This window comes from Notamacropus eugenii, chromosome 3 (assembly GCF_028372415.1).
Source record: "Notamacropus eugenii isolate mMacEug1 chromosome 3, mMacEug1.pri_v2, whole genome shotgun sequence".
NCBI classification, from domain to species: domain Eukaryota; kingdom Metazoa; phylum Chordata; class Mammalia; order Diprotodontia; family Macropodidae; genus Notamacropus; species Notamacropus eugenii.
In genome coordinates, this window is record NC_092874.1 from 409,637,077 (window position 1) to 409,654,194 (window position 17,118).

Below are 17,118 nucleotides of genomic sequence, written 5' to 3' on the forward strand. Positions count from 1 at the left end.
AGAGTAATAGGAATACAGCTGGATTGGGGAGGCAGGGGAAAGAGAGACAGAGACAGAGAGAATGAGAGAGAATAGGAGAGAGGAAGACAGAGAGGGAGGGAGAGAATGGGAAACAGAGAATGAGACAGAATAACCGAGATTGCAATCTGCTGGAGTAGATGAGAAGATGGGAGGACATTCAATCAAACATACATGTAGGATGGTTGGTGCCTTTGGCAAGAAGACCCATCTCTTTGTCAGAAAACAGAGAAAAACAAGGGTAGAAGATTAGATCAAAGGGTTCTGAGATGAACAGATAGAAAGGAGCTCCCATCAAATGACCTCAATTTTCTCAGTAAAGTAAGAGACAAAGTATTCAGATAAAAGTCAGGGATGAGAGAGAGGTTTGAAGAAGGAAAAGAAGATTTGGAATAGTTTCAGTGGGAACCAACAGCAAGTAATAAAAGAACTCTCTGGCTTTAGTGAGGACCCAGCTGAAGTTGGATAACATGAATTTTTAATATATCCAGTCACCCCTGCTTAACAGCTTCCATTATCAGAAGGAGAAAAGTAGGAAGGAAGAAATCACTATGAAATATAATATATTATCTAAAGGGGACTCATCATTTCTATTATTATGAACCATTGTTGCCATAAGGAAGTATGGTTTAGGTGAGCTTGAGAGACAAAATGATGCAAATATGCCTCATAACTATTTAGTTTAGCCCAGTATGTATACAACTGGCCAATTTAAATTCTATGTTCCTCAGGCCATGTAACCGTAACCATATCTTCTGGAAGAATGAGTTTTCTAGGTTAAGAATCATTAAATTGTTTTTATTTTTAGTGTACAGTCTAAGAATCCCATTTATTACAGAAGCTAAGAGACTCCAAAGCACCTTAAAACAAGGGATGAAGATGACAGAAAGAATGTTACACAGGACTTTATGATTGACTAATCAATCAACTGGATGCCTCTTTGCCCTACTTGCTACTTAGAGAACTTAAGATGAATGCGAATCCTTATCCAACAAAAAAAAGGTTATGTGTATGGGGAAAATGAAGAGGACCAGGGAAAGAGTGACCACTGGATAACAAAAGTTAATTCCTCAATCCAGCTCAGCTCAAGCTCTCTTTAATTTTCTCCTCTATTACACTGTATTTTCCACAAGAACAAGGACTATGTCTTATTCAAACTTTGCATTCTCTAATGTTTAATAAATATTTATTGAACAGTTTGAGATTCCCATAATGAAAAGTTCAATTGCAGTATCAAGACAACGTTATCATGTAACTAAACAAAGAACTGGCTTTTAACTTCAGATTGGGATATGCACCAGTCAGCTTCCTGTTCAATGACCTCTACTTTCCCAGTTTTTTAAATTGTGACCTTCGTAATAATCTGTAAAACCAAATATTCATGTATACAACAAAATATTTAAATGAAATTATATAATATTTCTATATATAATATATACCTATTTAATGAACATAGCAAATTTACCCTAATGCCATAGCATCCTGATAGAAACGGTCTCAATATAGAGACCTTCTGCCTTTCTATCTCATATTAATTCCATGAAGGTTCAAAATGGAAAATATAGTATCTGTCACTGTCCTCAAAGGTGGTCATCAGTTTTTCTTATAATCTCGAGGCCTCAGAATATACTCAAGTTTTATTTCAATGGTAAAGGATTCACATCTGAACCCATAGAGCCTCAAGAAACAACCTGTACGGTATTGGTCTGGGTGAGGCTCCAACATCTATGTGTGACCTGGATTTACTCCTCGGTGTTGATACTCTGAACCACAAAGCTCCTTCATCAACTGCCTCAGAGAATCATTATATAAGTGCATTTTGAATATAAATTTTCACTTGAACCAAACTGACTCAAACCCTCCCTCACTCCCCATCAAAAAAAAAAAAAAATTCCTCAGTGTCCTTTACATTCTTGCAATATGGTCTTAATCAGTATTTTTTGGGGAAAATGGGGGGTAGAGGCACACACACACGTCTATAATAGAATTAAAAGTAAAGTATGCCTATCATTTGCAGAACAAACATAACTTTACTGTTGATAACTAAAAATAATGCCCTTACTGATAGGATTTCTCAAATTCTATACCTTTAAAAATATTGTGACTTGCAGATTCTAGTTAATTGAACACCCACTAGCTCAAGCTTTAATTATACATTTGATTTTTTTTTTATACAGGGTCAGGGACAAACAAATAGTCTACTTAATAGCAAAACTATCAGAAAAATAGTAATGGATACAAATGTTGAAAAGGTTGGGAGAGTGGCATTTTCTGTCTGTGCTATTTTCCATTTGATGAGCACGGCATATTGATTTTCCATTAAACTAAATAAGAAGAAACAAACCATTATAATTTCAACAAGCACTTGAATCAGGATTACAGTCGCTATTGTGAAGTTGCCTTTCCAACGAGAGAAACAAAAAATGTCAAAATAATGCCAGCAGTTTCCAAACACCCAGCAACAGCTGGTTTGCATCTTAGCACCTGGAGCTCTGAAGAGCTGAACCAGAGGGTGGCTGATGCATGAGCAGTCTGAGGTATCTGTAAACTATCAGGCACATGTCTTATGAGGAGTGAGGATATCTGGCCTTTCAAACACCAAACAGGCACACACAAAATAGTGAGTGTAATATCGGGGTCGAAAGGGAACCAGTTACTTACGTGTGGTTCATTATACTGCACAAGCTAATATTTAGAATTTCCAGGATTTTTAGAAAGATGTGCCTAACTTTAAAAAATCTTCCATCTGTATGTGTCTCTCTGCTCTGTGTGTATGTATGTCTGTATGTATGTGTCTAACAGGCTAGATACTTTAGGTATTATGTAGCAATCATAGGTAGCTGGGTGAGAGCAGGACTTGAGATCTGGAAGACTCAAGTTCAAATTCAGTCTCAGACACTAACTGTGTGACCCTGGGGAAGTCTCTGCTTGCCTCAATTTTCTCATCTGTAACGTAGGGATAATTACAACACCTCCCTGCCAGAGTTGTCAGGAAGACCAAATGAGATAATAGTTATAAAGCACCATATTAACTTCCTAGCTATGATTATTAATCACCTCATGTTATATCAGTCATGTTAAAATAATCCTTTACTTTACATAATGTTATATAATGAGGTTTCTACTCTACATAGCAAATTCACTAATTGAGCTGAAAGTTATTCAATTTTTGGAAGTATATGATTTACCAATAATTTTATTGAACAGGTCTACTTTATAAAGCATGACAACTGCATTTAAAGAATTAGTATTATTGGTGTCTAAGTTAGTTGAGTGAAATGGACCGGGTCCATTTATTATATAAATTATTAGAAACCCTAGGGATTATTAAGTGAACACAAATGACAGGAACTGCATGGAAGAGAAGGATTAAGTTTGTTGGGTTATAGGTGGGAGAAGAAAGGGTAAAAGAGAGTGAGGAGATATCTAGGGAAGTATGAAACAGGTGGTTTGAGATTTCCACCATGTCTATCACATGATGTGTTATGTAACATAGTATGTTCATCACAGGATGTGGTTTGTTCATCATATGCCACAGTACTACATGGGTGATGATGAAATGGCACATCTGGCATATTCCATAGCGTGTTGTGTTGTGTCTGTCAAATAGGATAGTGTTTGTTGCATGACACAGAGTGTCTACCACAGGGTGAAGGGCGTTGACCACATGACAAAGTACATCTATCCCATGATGTATCTATAATATGGACAGCTGCTACTTGACATGTTCATCATGTGATGATGCGTTTCTGTCAAAGGATGTAGTGTGTCCATCACATGAGGTAGTGTGTCTGTCTTTCTCCCTTTTATTAACATACACACTTAGAAATAGAAATTTTCCCCTAAGGTCAACTTTGGCTGCGTCCCACAAATTCTGGTACATTGCCTCATTGCCGTCATTTTCTTTGATGAACTTATTGTTTCTGTTATTTCTTCTTTGACTCAATAATTCTTTTGGATTAGATTATTTAGTTTCCAATTGATCTTTCATCTACACCTCTCTGACCCTTTGTTGAATGTAATTTTTACTGTCTGAAATCATGACAGCTACCTCTGCTTTTTTACTTTAACCCTCGGCAAGTCATTTTAAACCTATTTGCCTCAGTTTTCTCATCCATAAAATGAGCTGGAGAAGGAAACAGCAAACCACTCCAATACCTTTGCCAAGAAAAAGTCAAATGGGGTCATGAAGAGTCGAACACAACTGAAAACTGAACAACTAAAAATTTTTCTCCTGCTTTTTCTTCTCTCTTTTTTAACCTCCTCTTTCCCTTATTCCCTCCCCATTATTGTTGCCTGTAGGGTGAGAGACTGCTGTTGAGTTTGAATAAATATACTGAGTATGAATAAATATACATTTATATCTTTATATGTTGAATATGAATAAATATGTAACTACATCTTTATGTATATATAAATGTATATGTGTGTATATATGTACACATACAGTTACTCCCTCCTTGAACCAATTTACATGTGAGTTCAAGCATTGCCCCCCTCATCATTTCCACCCCCCCTCACCATTTCCGCCTCCCCTAAAAAACTCTTCCTTGTACCCCTGTAATGGTAATTATGAGAGTTAAAGATCTTCCCCACCCATTAATGGGCCTGCCCATTAAAAGAAGTTTTATTAGGGGAGATTTGTTTTCTAGGAAGGCCCACACCTTTTGTTAATTACTAATGAGGCACTGGATCATAAGGGTCAAGAGGGTCATGATGCCCTCTGGCTCTGAAAAGTGTATAAGTACTCTTGAGGTGAGGTTTTACTTGAGGCTTACCCATTGGAAGTGTTTGCTTGGTCAGACAGACTCTGGGAAGCCCCTAAGGAGCCCTCAGGCTTTGAAAACCCAGATGGTGGTGCTTCTCTCTCTGGTAACTATGTATGTATGTAATGGTCAGACAGTTGGATCTGCCTGTTGATTTGTGATGTATGTATTGCTTATGGTCAGACAGTTAGAAGCCCTGTCTGTTGATTTTTATTTCTCTGTATTTTCTCTGAAGTTCAGGGAGCTGAATTTTTCTCCTGAATTAAGTGAATGATATATGTGCTTGATTAAAGTGATTGTTGACCCCTTAAAAGTTGCTTTCCTTTTAGAAAAGCAGCTCAAAGACTCTGTATGGCAGGTCCTCCTGTGTACACTGGAGTCCTTACTGTTCTTTTGAGTGAGATAATTTTCTCCATTGTTCTTCTCCCTTACCTTCTTCCTCTCTTTCTCACTTATCCAGATTTTTTACATCAACCCAGCATAATGACTCACTCCCATACCCTCTGTCCATGTAAAATCCTTCTAACTGGTCTAATAATGGCAAAGTTCTCAGAAGTTACACCACCTTCCCATATAGAAATGCAAACAGTTTAAACTTATTGAATCCCTAATGACGTCTTTCATGTTTACCTTTTAGTTTTGCACTTCGAAGTCAAATATTCTATTCAACTCTGGTCTTTTCATCAGGAATGCTTGAAAGTCTTCTATTTTCCCCCAGTTTGTGGTAGCTACTAGATCTTATATGATCTTGACTGTGGCTCCATGACATCTGAACAGTTTCTGTCTGCTTAAACTATTTTCTCTATGACCTGGGATCTCTGGAATTTGGCCAAAATATTCCTGGGGATTTTCATTTTGAGACTTCTTTCATGTGGTCAACAATGGACTCCTTCCATTTCTATTTTTATCCTCAGGTTCAAGGACATAAGGGGAGTTTTCCTCAAAAAAAATTTTTAAATGTGGTATCTGGGCTCTTTCTTTAATCATGGCTATCCAACAGTCAATAATTCTTAAATTATTTCACTTTGATCTATTTTCTAAGTCAGTAGTTTGGTTTTTTTTCTAATGAATATTTCACATTTTCTTCTATTTTCTTTTTTGCTTTTTTACTTTATTTTATTGTTTCTTATTGTCTCATGGAGTCATTAGCTTCCACTTGCTCAGTTCTAATTTTAGGAATTATTTTATTCAGTGAGCCTTTGTATCTCTTTTCCCATTTGGTCAATTCTGCTTTTTAAGGAATTATCTTCTTCAATATTTTGGGGCTTTTTTTTTTTTTTAACCAAACTGTTAATTGTATTTTCCCAATTTTCTTCCTTTGTTCTCATTTCTTTACCTAACTTTTCTTCTACCACTTTTATTTGTTTTTAAAAATCATTTTTTTTAGTTCTCATAAAACTTATTTTTGGGCTTCAATCTAAGTCACATTTTTCTTTGAGATTTTGCTTAAAGCTATTTCATTTCACTGTCTTCTTCTGAGTTGTGTGTGTTGATTATCCATGTCACAACTGAAGACTTTTATGGTCGTATTCTTTTTGCTATTGCTGCTTGCTCATTTTTACACTCTATTTCTTGATTTTTAATGTTATGTTAAAGTCGTGCTCTTTTTCCAACATGAAGGGGGAGGAGCACTGTCTTAAACTTCAGGCTTTTTCACACTAGTTCTCTATATTGCTGTAAGTAACTGTGTATGTGTATACACACATTCACCTCAGTGCTGCTCTCTCCCTCATACATATGACCATATACATATAATCATAGGTGAATAAATATACATATGTGTGTATATCAGTACAATTCATATGAAGAGATCCAAATGTAGAAAAATCTTTCCAGCCTTGAAGATCGGTATGTAACTTTTTTATCTTAGTTACCAAAACAACTGAGGAGGTAAGTGACCTGCCCATGATCTCACAGCCAGTATGTGTCAAAGGCAGGACAAAAAAACAAGTCTTCTTGACCTTAGAGCTAATCCCCTTATCCATTATGTAATGCTGACTCTTAATATGAAAGATACATGTATCTCTCTATCTATATACATGTGTATATACAGGCATATAAAATGCTTTAGAAAAATTAAAACATTCTATCATGTCAGTTACTATAGATGGCTGATAGATTTGCAGATCTAGCTATAGATTTTTACACATATATTATAGTAGAACAAAATAAAAACAGTCTCTGGTTTAAGCAAGATGGTGTGGAGACCAAGAAGTTTCCCCTTTTTGAAATTAAACCAGAGACTACTAAAAAATCAACTGTTTATTTCAGTCCTCAGAGGTACAGTACATTTCACACAGTCATTATCCTCTTGTGCCATCCTGGATAAATGTTAAACTACTGAGGCATGCAAGTATGTGCTAAGATCAATAGAAAACTGGAATTCAGACATGGCCTTGATCCCAGAATACACAGCAGGGGATGCCTATAGAGGACAAGGACATAATATGTTGGAGAGCTCTCCTTGTGCACTAGCTCACCAGCTGTGATCAGAACCCAATTTTCTCACCCATTTCTGGAAAGAGGTCAGAGAATAAGAAGCTCAAGTAAAAGAAAGTGGGGGGGGGGGGTGGAGCCCAGGGCTGGTACTTCTGTCAATGTGTAAGCTGGCCTGGGGCAAATAGCTATCCAGGGAAAAAACAAAATAAAACAATCAGACCAGCAGCAATCTAATGTAAAAGAGAAACCTAAAGCCCCAGAAAGTTCACGGAGGCATATTCATGATTTAGGTAAAAGCAGACTCATTCGAGTGAATCCTCTGAGACCCCTAGCCCCCCAAGAGAACATTTTGAGCATCCCAGACACCATCTGACCACCTATGCTGATAAATGCCTTATGACCTGCCCAGAGTAAGCCTATCCCACTCAAACCACAAGTATCCACAATAAAAGACTAAAGCGCTACAAGAAAATATTTTGGTTTAATATAAGGAAAAATGACCATTCTAGAAATCCCAAAGCATACTAAGCAGTCTGTGGGGCAATGGGTTCCCCTCAGAGGCAGCATGGCCTTGTACGCAGAACACTGAACTCAGTCAGGACAACCTGGGATCCAAACCAAGTCTGCCTCATTAGCTGGGAGAGTCTGAGAACTTGCTTCAGCTGGCTCAGACACTTTCCTCAGCTGTAAAATGTAAATAAGTTCCTGGATTTCACATGATTTTGGTGAGAATTAAATGAGATAATACACAGACCTTTGCAAACCCCAAAGGGTCATATACTTGTGATTAATTATAAGAATGAGGTAATTAACCTCTATTCTATTCTGTTAAAATAAAGAAAATAATTATATGTGCTGAAAAGATGTATCTGCTAAGCATAGGTAGTTAGTGATGTAAACTTAACAGGGAAAGAAAAATGTTGCCAATAAGCCATTTCTTTTTTGTAAGTACCAATCAATACTCTAGTTTGTTTTGTTTTTTCCAATCATAGTCCCTCAAAAACTTTGGTCGCTAAAATTAAGTGGTCCTTGAGGAGTCTCCCTCTTCTAGGAGTTAGGCAAAGTTAGGTAAACCATAATAATCTGTGGGTGTTCTCCATCAGTTCCTACATGGGAGAAAGCATGTCACAAAAATAGGACCAAGGCAATAAGACAACTTAATTCTCCTAAAACAAAACAAAAATAAACCAGCTGTATCATAGAAATAAGATCTGGAGAGAAATTTCTGAAAATCCGTCCCCTCTATATATGGGGGCTTCAGCATGGAGTTTGTTTCTTTTTAATTCAATTTGCTTTTCTTTAACAAGGGTATGCATCTAGAAGATCCTTCTCACTTAGTAGTATATATACATTTATATAAATATACATACATACATATATATATTTCATTTCTAAACCAATCCATCAATACCACTTATTAAACATCTACTTTCTGCAAAGCCTTGAGAATACAAAGGCAAAAAATTAAAAAATTCCCGTCCTAAAGGAACTTAAACTTTATTGGGGGATGACAACATTAATGGAGAGAAATATAAATTATTCTAAATACTAATAATAAAAGAAGTTCTTGTTATTTATTCATCTGACTCTTCATGACCCCATTTGGGGTTTGGGCTTTTGGGGGTTTTTTTTTTGGCAAAGCTATTGAGTACTTTGACCTCTCCTTCTCTAGCTCAATTTACAGTTAAGGGACTTGGTTGGGGCACAGAGCTAGGAAGTCTCTGAAGCCAGCTTTGCATTCAGTTTTCCTAACTCCAGGCACAGCACTCTATCCACTGCATCACTTACTGCCCCAAAGACGTCACTACAAATTGGTAAAATGTGATGACCTTCACCAGTCTAACTACAATAAGAAAACTGTTGTGGGATTTTTTCCAGATAATCCTACAATGAACTGTTCCCTATGTTAAAGAATGAAGGTAAATAAGAGACATTTAAGACTTTAAAAAGAAGGCTTAGTGAACTATGTAGATTTTATATCTACACTAAAGCACTTCAACAAACATTTCTTAAAGATCTTTGTATAAGGCACTCTGTTATGGATGCAAAGTTGAAAATGAAACACTCTTTGCTCACAAGGAGCTTACAACCTCACTTTCACACTGCATCATGGGACGGAAATGGGAAAGATGTAAAGAAAGCCAACTTACCAGTGGGTCATTGACTGGTACGTGGCAGGGTATCACCACCTTGAATAAAAAAAATAAAATAAAATAAGTATGAGACACTTTTAAAACACCCTGGGATAAACTCTGTCCCAACTGGAATCCATCCAGTGACTAGATTATGCTCCTCATTAAACAGCAAAGAAAAAGAATCTAAGAATAGGTCATATCAGTTCATCTGATCTCAGTAAAAGAATCAATGAAGTGATAATTCATCTAAGCTTCAGAAGAAACTAGATTAAGGAGGAGACAGCGGAAGAGCTGAATTTAAGCTCTATTTTTAAGAAGTGATCTCTTGATTTAGGTGATTTATTGATTGAATATCTAATGCTAAGGCATTCCTAAAAGGTTTGGTAAGAAAGGGAAAAGGGAGATGTACAACAAAGGGTTGAAATGCCACCTTCTAAATATAGAATGATTTAAAGGAAAAAACAAACCTGACAGCAACATGCATATGTGAAATTGTACCAGATGCACAGAGTTCAGCTGAAGTTGGGAAACACCAATCAGACTGCCTGATAATAATACCTTACACTTACAAAGCATTTTATATACATTATCTCATTTGATTGCTGTAAGTCCATGAGATATGTGTTTATCATCTATCATTGTACAGAAGAGTAAACAGAGGCAGAAAGAGACTGAATGACTTGCCCAGGGTCACACAGTTGTCAGTATCAACAATAGGTCTCAAACTCAGGACTTCTTGACTTCAAGTCTCATAATCTTATCTACTCTGCTGATCATTTTAGGTCAACTCTGCCTAAAAAAATCTCATTTCTATAAGCGGTGGTTCCTGTAGCCAGGAGATTACTGAGTTCTGGGGGTGGGGGGTGGATTTGAAGGAATGGAGGGGAAAACTTTCAGGGGCAGAGAGGGTGGAGGAAGATTAGTAACCTACAACCTTTCTCTCCAACAAAGAAACTAAAAAAAAAGAAAAAAATCTACACGGATATGGGTCAGTTGAAGCATCAAAAACATGAGGCACAGAACAATATTTTCCAGGCTACAGAAGGAGAAGGAAAACTGTAGCCACTTCCAAACCTCTTTTAGATCAGCACCTTGGAGGAAAATAAAACAAAATCTTATATAACGCACTCTATTTCAGCTCTGGCCAGGCTTTAATAATGAGCTTTGATGACAATGATGATGATGGAAGAGAGAAAAGAGTGAAAAGAGGAAGGGAGGGAGAGGAAAAGAGAGAGACAGAGACAGAGAAAGAGAGAGAGGGACAGAGAGACAGGCAGAGAGAGACAGAGAGACAGAGACCAAGAGACAGAGAGAGCTACAAAATAGGTTATAAAATATACTTACATCTCTCATCTCAAAACTGATTTACAAACATTGTCTCCCCAACAAATCTGAACTCAATAGATGGAATTTTATAAGTGAAAAGGCATAGAACAAAGGGACGACAAAGCCTAAATCATCTTTTGAGACTTTTCTATTTGAAAGGCTAGTTTTCATATCTCCATGTACAATATCCAAAAAGAATACTATGGCAATTTGGTACAGAAGAAAGGATGTGAGAATGGGAGCTAGGGAAGAAAGTTCAAATCCCAGCTCTGCCACTGAGTACCTTTCTGATCTTGAACCAGTTACTGTCCTTTCTCTGGGACTCAGTTTCTACTAGTTTAATATCTAGCATTTATGTAAGATTGTTTTTAAAAAGCTTTACAAATACTATCTCACTTTATCCTTATAACAACACTGGAAGGTAGTTGCTAGTACTAATCCCTTTTTTACAGTAGAGAAAACAGAAGCTGATGGAGACTAATAATGACTTGGCCAAGATAACAAGGCTAGTCATGGTCTGAGGCCACATTTGTACTCAGTTATAGGCAAAGCACTTTATAAATTGTTAAGTGCTTTTTAATTGACTGGGGCATTCAACTACATGATCTCTTTATATAAATAGTCTCTCTCTCTCTAAATATATACATATATATGTATTAAATATACATACACATTCTATATACATATACATATATACATATATGTATCTCCCTCCATGTACACACACATATACATATATATATATCTCCCTCTCTTCCTCCCTTTCCTTCTCTCTTCCCTTCCATATATGAGTGTATATTTACCAAGTTAGAAACTGAAAAGTCTTATTATTATTATGAAAATAGTTTTGAGCTTTTGGCCCCCCCTCCGAAAGGCTCTCAAGGACCCCAAGGGATCCCCAAACCATACTTTGAGAACCACATATTTAGACATTAGCTCTTAAACCAAGTTTTGAGAGAAACCAGGAACTCTTTAGAGGCAGAGATGAGAAGGGATTACATTCCAGGCATGGGGGATAGACAAAAAGAGATAACCACAGACAGGAGATGGAGTTTCTTGGGTGAAAAAAAGCAACTAGAGCAACATAGCTGGATTGGAGGGTGCACAGCAGGGCCCAGTGTGCGACAGTAGAAAGGGAGTAGGTTGTGAAGTGTCATAAACAGGGTGGTCTCTTTAAATATTTGTTTGGAGAACTGCATTCCTTAGTGAAGTAATCACAACTATTTTTGACTTAGCATTATCAAGTACCAAAGAACATACGTGTGCATGTCTATATACATAATGAAATATATATACTATGTATACACACACACACACGCACGCACGCACGCACACACGTTTTTAAGGCTGACCAAACATTCCCTGGTATTCATTCAGCGTTGCCGTTCACTATACATACACACACACACATGCACACACGTGCGCACACACACAGAGAGTACACAACCAGATCCTTAACTAGTATTCTCTTGGGTATTTTCCTTGCCCTCAACAGCAAGTCCCCAGGAACTAGCCTAGTGTGGCAGACAGGAAAGGCTTCAAAGGAAAAAGGACAAATTCTAAGCTTCAGGGTTGTCCATGGGTGTATTCAGATCAATCACAGAAACTTATCTAGGGCCAGAGATCGCAAAACAATGCTTATCACTTGAATGAATGTATTTGCATAACACATGACTAGATGTCTAACCATTAAAACAATCTATGGTATTTACAGCTTAGGTGCTTGACTAGGGAGCCAACAGCAATACCAGAACCAGTGAATTTTCTTGGACACAGAGAATTGTTTTCTTAACAAGGATAGTACTATCACCTGACTAGTGGTCAAGGGTCAAAGTCATGGGCTCTCTCATGTTTTCTGATAAATTTTAGCTGTGTATTACAGGGTTAGCAAAATAGCACTGCAACTGGCACAATGGGCAGAGTGCAGGACCTGGAGTCAAGAAGATCTGAGTTCAAATTCTGCCTCAGTGCCTATGTGACCTTCGATGAACCAATTAACTAGCTTAGTCAGCTTTGATTTCCTCATTTGTAAAATGAGGATAGCAGAAAATATGCCACAAGATTATTGTAGAATTGCATAAGATAACATCATAATGTAAAATGCTTTGAAAATAATCACAAAGAGCTGGGAAAACAGGGCAGTTGGTTCAGTCCTACAAAAAAACAAGGCTCTAAAACAGAAATTATCAAAAAACTTATTAAATTATAACAACCTCATCCATTCCACATAGCTAGGAAATGAGGTATTATCTACACAAATACAATCTCCAAATAATTGAAGTTTGTCTCTTCAATGGCCAAAAGTTCATTAGGCATTTTTAAGTCATTTGGGATAGAAATCTTTCAAACATTTAATTATGCTGTTCCTGGCCTTCTAAAATAGAGAATCTTGACATGTCTAAAGTTTTTCTTGATGACTCATGCTCATCGTGGTAAATATTAACTTTTGCACTAAATAGTGATACCGTCCTATGTTCATCTGTCTGCTTTTTAATCTGTCTACCTCCTCTCAGGATGTCAAACCATCAGGCTTGTCACTTCTCCTACTACATGAATCAGGCTTGTCATTCATTCTTCTGTTATTATGCTGCTTCTAATTTGCTATGGGTAGATAAACCAGGTAATCCAGGTTGTTACATATGGCATGATGAATAAATCAATAAGGCAATGAAAAAGACCTAAGGCATAAAGTGAATAGCTTTAAAGTAGAGGCTTTGAAGTAACTCATTTTCTAAGCTCACAAAATCGCAGAATTAAAAAGAATCTAAAATTCCAATCCCTTCTTGGAACAGAAACACCACCTACACTGTCCCCCAGTGGCATCTCAGTGTCTGTTTGAACACCTTCAGGGAAGGGTAATTGTCACTGAAGACAGTACAATTCCATCCCAGGATTGTTCTAACTGCAGAGCTATTGAGTTAAAATCCCCTCTGGAGCCAAACAGTACAAGTCCAATTCCTCTCTAGAATGATAAACCCTTCAAGTTATTAAATCTTTAACTCTTCCTCTGCCTCCATATAGTCTTTCTCCAGTTCATGGTTTTGACTTGCCTTATCATTTCAGTTGGGAGTAGATAGTTGGCAAAGGGTATAGAACTCCAGGCCTGGAGTTAGGAGGACTCATCTTCCCGAATCCAAATCTGGCTCAGACACTTAGCTGTGTGACTCTGGGCAAGTCGCTTAACCCTGTTTGCCACAGTTTCCTCATCTGTAAAATGAGCTGAGGTAGGAAATGGCAAATCACTCCAATATCTTTGCCAAGAAAACCCCAAATGGGGTCACTAAGAGTTGAATACAAACTGAAAAACAACTAAACCACAACCATCTCACTTTTTGAAAAACTCTAGCTCGTCCATCCACTAGCATTTATTAAGCACCTACTATGTGCCAGGCACTGAGCTGGGGATACAAAAAAAAAAGATTAAAAGTGGTAAAATATATATACATGTGTAAAAGTGTATGTGTGTGTGTGTGTGATTATAACTTCCTTTGGTGTCAGTAATAAGATACTCCTGATGTGTCCTGGCCAAAACAAGGCGTAAATACCAAGTATCTCGATCTCACTGGTATGTGTTTGTTTATTACAACCTGAATATCTGGATCACTAAGACATATACAGAGAATATAGTATACTTTTTGTTTTTTAAATTTTGCCTTCTTTTTTATGAAACTTCAATGGTCATTTCCCCATCGGTTTCACTTGCTTTGGGCTTATCCTTAACACTTATAAGGAATTTAATAATGTTGAACCCACAGGAAAGTGGTGATATATTCACTACAGACACAGGGCACATCAAAGGTACTCAGTAAGTATTCAATAAATGTTTATTAAGTACACACTATACTGCTATACTGAAAACACAGATTTCCCTGAATTACAAAAATCAACAAATCCCTACTTTTTCACTCTGGTCTAGTATTTCAGATTCTCTCTGTCTCCTGTTCTCCAGTCTGTGCTCTCCTCATTTATCTTTTCATTTTGTACCAAAATGAACTTGGGATTTTTCCATCATGCCCCAGAAACCTCTTTATCTTGGAAAATCATTTCAGCGCTGTAACACAACTGTAAGTATTATTCCCAGAAGCTCCATTTAAGATGGCTCTCAGGACAACTATCTCTTTATTTCCAAGCAGGCTGCATTCCTTTGAACTTCTCCATCATCTCCAACCCCTATTGCCAGGTACTCTCTCCTCTCCTCTCACCCTTTTCCCACTTTCTTTTACGTTCAATCTTCTGCATTCTGATGTAAGATCTCTGCCAGTAGGGATTGTCTTTGTCCCTACTTTTTCTGTATTCTCAGTATTTCACAGTCCCTTGGCACACAGTAAGCACTTAATAAATGCTTCCTGACTGACTGACTTCTCTTTTGTCCTAGAAGAAAAAGGAGCCCCTAGAAAGCAGAGTTGAATAAATATCAAAAGCTGACAGTAATGTATCAATGGACCATATCACTATCTGGGTGTAGGTGGATTTGGCTATAAAAATAGAAGAGAAGCTACTACAAAAAGCTATGAAGAGCCTCTGAAACTGACCAAATTCCCAATACCAACACCCAGAACTTTCTATGACCTGTGATGGGTGACACTTAGCTTCAGAGTTCCTTTGAAATTGCCCTTTTGCATGCATCCAGTCATTTATTGCTACTAATATGCTGTTGCCAAGGAGAAAGCACAAACAAACAATGCATTTATCTGAGACACCTGGCTACACGGGTTTCCAGACCTTACAAGCATCTACAATTATGTTTCAGTCCCAGCAATTCAACCCAGCAATAGTAATAAAGTTGGGTGCTTTCCACTCAGGAATAGGTGTGTAATAAGGAGATACCACACAAAAGCAAATGTTTAGAGAAACACAATATGAAAGGCATACATACACATACCTATTCAGTTATCAAAAAAGAAGTTTCATTTATCCTATGGTGGTTTTATCCAGTTTAAACATGATTCTCCTTCAAATGTTTACCATATCATCATTTCACTGATAACCTTCCAGATGTGTGGTTAGACAAAGGACACCTCAGTCAATTAAATAGGCTTGTGGTCTGACTTTCTGGAGGAGGTATCAGAGAATCTAGGAACTGACCAGATACGAAAGAAGAGAAGAATTCTGAAGGTTACATTTCTGGCCCAAGAAAATGCATATAGATGGGAAATGCCACATTCAGTTCAAGGATTCATGAAGGTATGAGTGGAACAGAAGAATATAAGGGCTGGGAAAATTAGATGCAGCTACACAGTCAAGAACTATATGAGGCTAAGGAATTGGTATTTTATATGAGCAGCAATAGGGAGTTTTTGAGGATTTTTAAATAAGGTAAGTGGCATGGCTAGCCATGGGAAATTTATTTTGGCTGTTATGAAAGGGATGGATTTGTGAAGGCAAGCAATAGGGCTGTTGGGAAATAATTGTCAAACTCAATGGAGAGGTGTTAAAATCCTGAACTAAGATCCTATCCCTGGGAAGTTGGAGAAGGGAACCTAGATATTCTGGAGCTAGAATCATCAGGATTTGGTCACAGATCATTAGATAATGAGGAATAAAAGAGAAAAGAGAAATCACATGACTGATCAAGGTTGAGAACTCCAATGTCTACAAAGATAGCCTCTCAAAAGAAACAATCAGGAAGACATACATTCCAGTTGCTCTTTCATATTATGACATTCAAAGGACCTTGCTCGAACAAAATCACCTGGATGGGTTATAATCTAATAGCTTTAAATCTTCCTACAAGCATGCATTTCCAATTATTTGCAATAAATAATCTATGTGTTGAGCAATTTTGTGATTCCTGCTTTAAATTTAAAAAGCAGGTGAGTTGAATCTTATTTAGATCACTCAACATTAGTCTGTCCTCCAAAGAAAAGAAAAAAGATCCCTAACTAAATTGATGTTACTTTTCATTTTGGCATGGCCCTTAACTGATTTACACCTGAAGTTCAATATTTTTTACGTAAAAAATAGAGTCTTGTTTCACCACTGCTATAGACACATAGACATAAAGAAACAGCACTAAAGATAGATACATCAGGACAGTACATTGTTTTTGGAATTACTCCGAAAGTACCAAATAGAAAGCTACAAAAGTAGGAATTGAAAAGCTACTATTCTTTCCTTCATGGCAACCCAGAAACCTGTCATCTTCCCACAGTTCTATTTGAGTTGGTTGTGCCACAAATAAGCTTAGTTCATTATATGTAAAAATAAACCAAGATGGTAGCCCCGATCCTTCTGCTAGGGTCTTTATTATGTAAGTCTGTGGTCTGCGTTTCTTGTCCATACCCTTGGAAGAAAAAGTGCTTCAATGACTATTTTATCAAATGATTATTTTACAGGAGAAAAGATGATTGGCAAAAAAATGTCCTCAGAGAATAGGAAGGGCTGAAAAGAGTGAGGCTGCAACTTTCTTGTCTGTAATAAACTGGCTTAAGGGG

At 37.2% G+C, this 17,118-nt stretch overlaps 1 protein-coding gene across 8 annotated transcripts in view; it reads right to left on the bottom strand.

Moving 5' to 3' along the window:
* Positions 1 to 17,118, bottom strand: part of TNS3 (tensin 3) — a 511,962-nt gene that overhangs the window by 249,269 nt on the left and 245,575 nt on the right. For 7 of the 8 annotated variants that reach the window (XM_072598110.1, XM_072598117.1, XM_072598114.1 and 4 more), the window contains one exon: positions 9,374 to 9,412. The exons of the other annotated variant lie outside the window; for it this stretch is intronic. In XM_072598110.1, the coding sequence (XP_072454211.1) occupies positions 9,374 to 9,412 (39 nt within the window). The remainder of the gene's footprint in view (positions 1 to 9,373; positions 9,413 to 17,118) is intronic. 8 annotated transcript variants of the gene reach the window in all.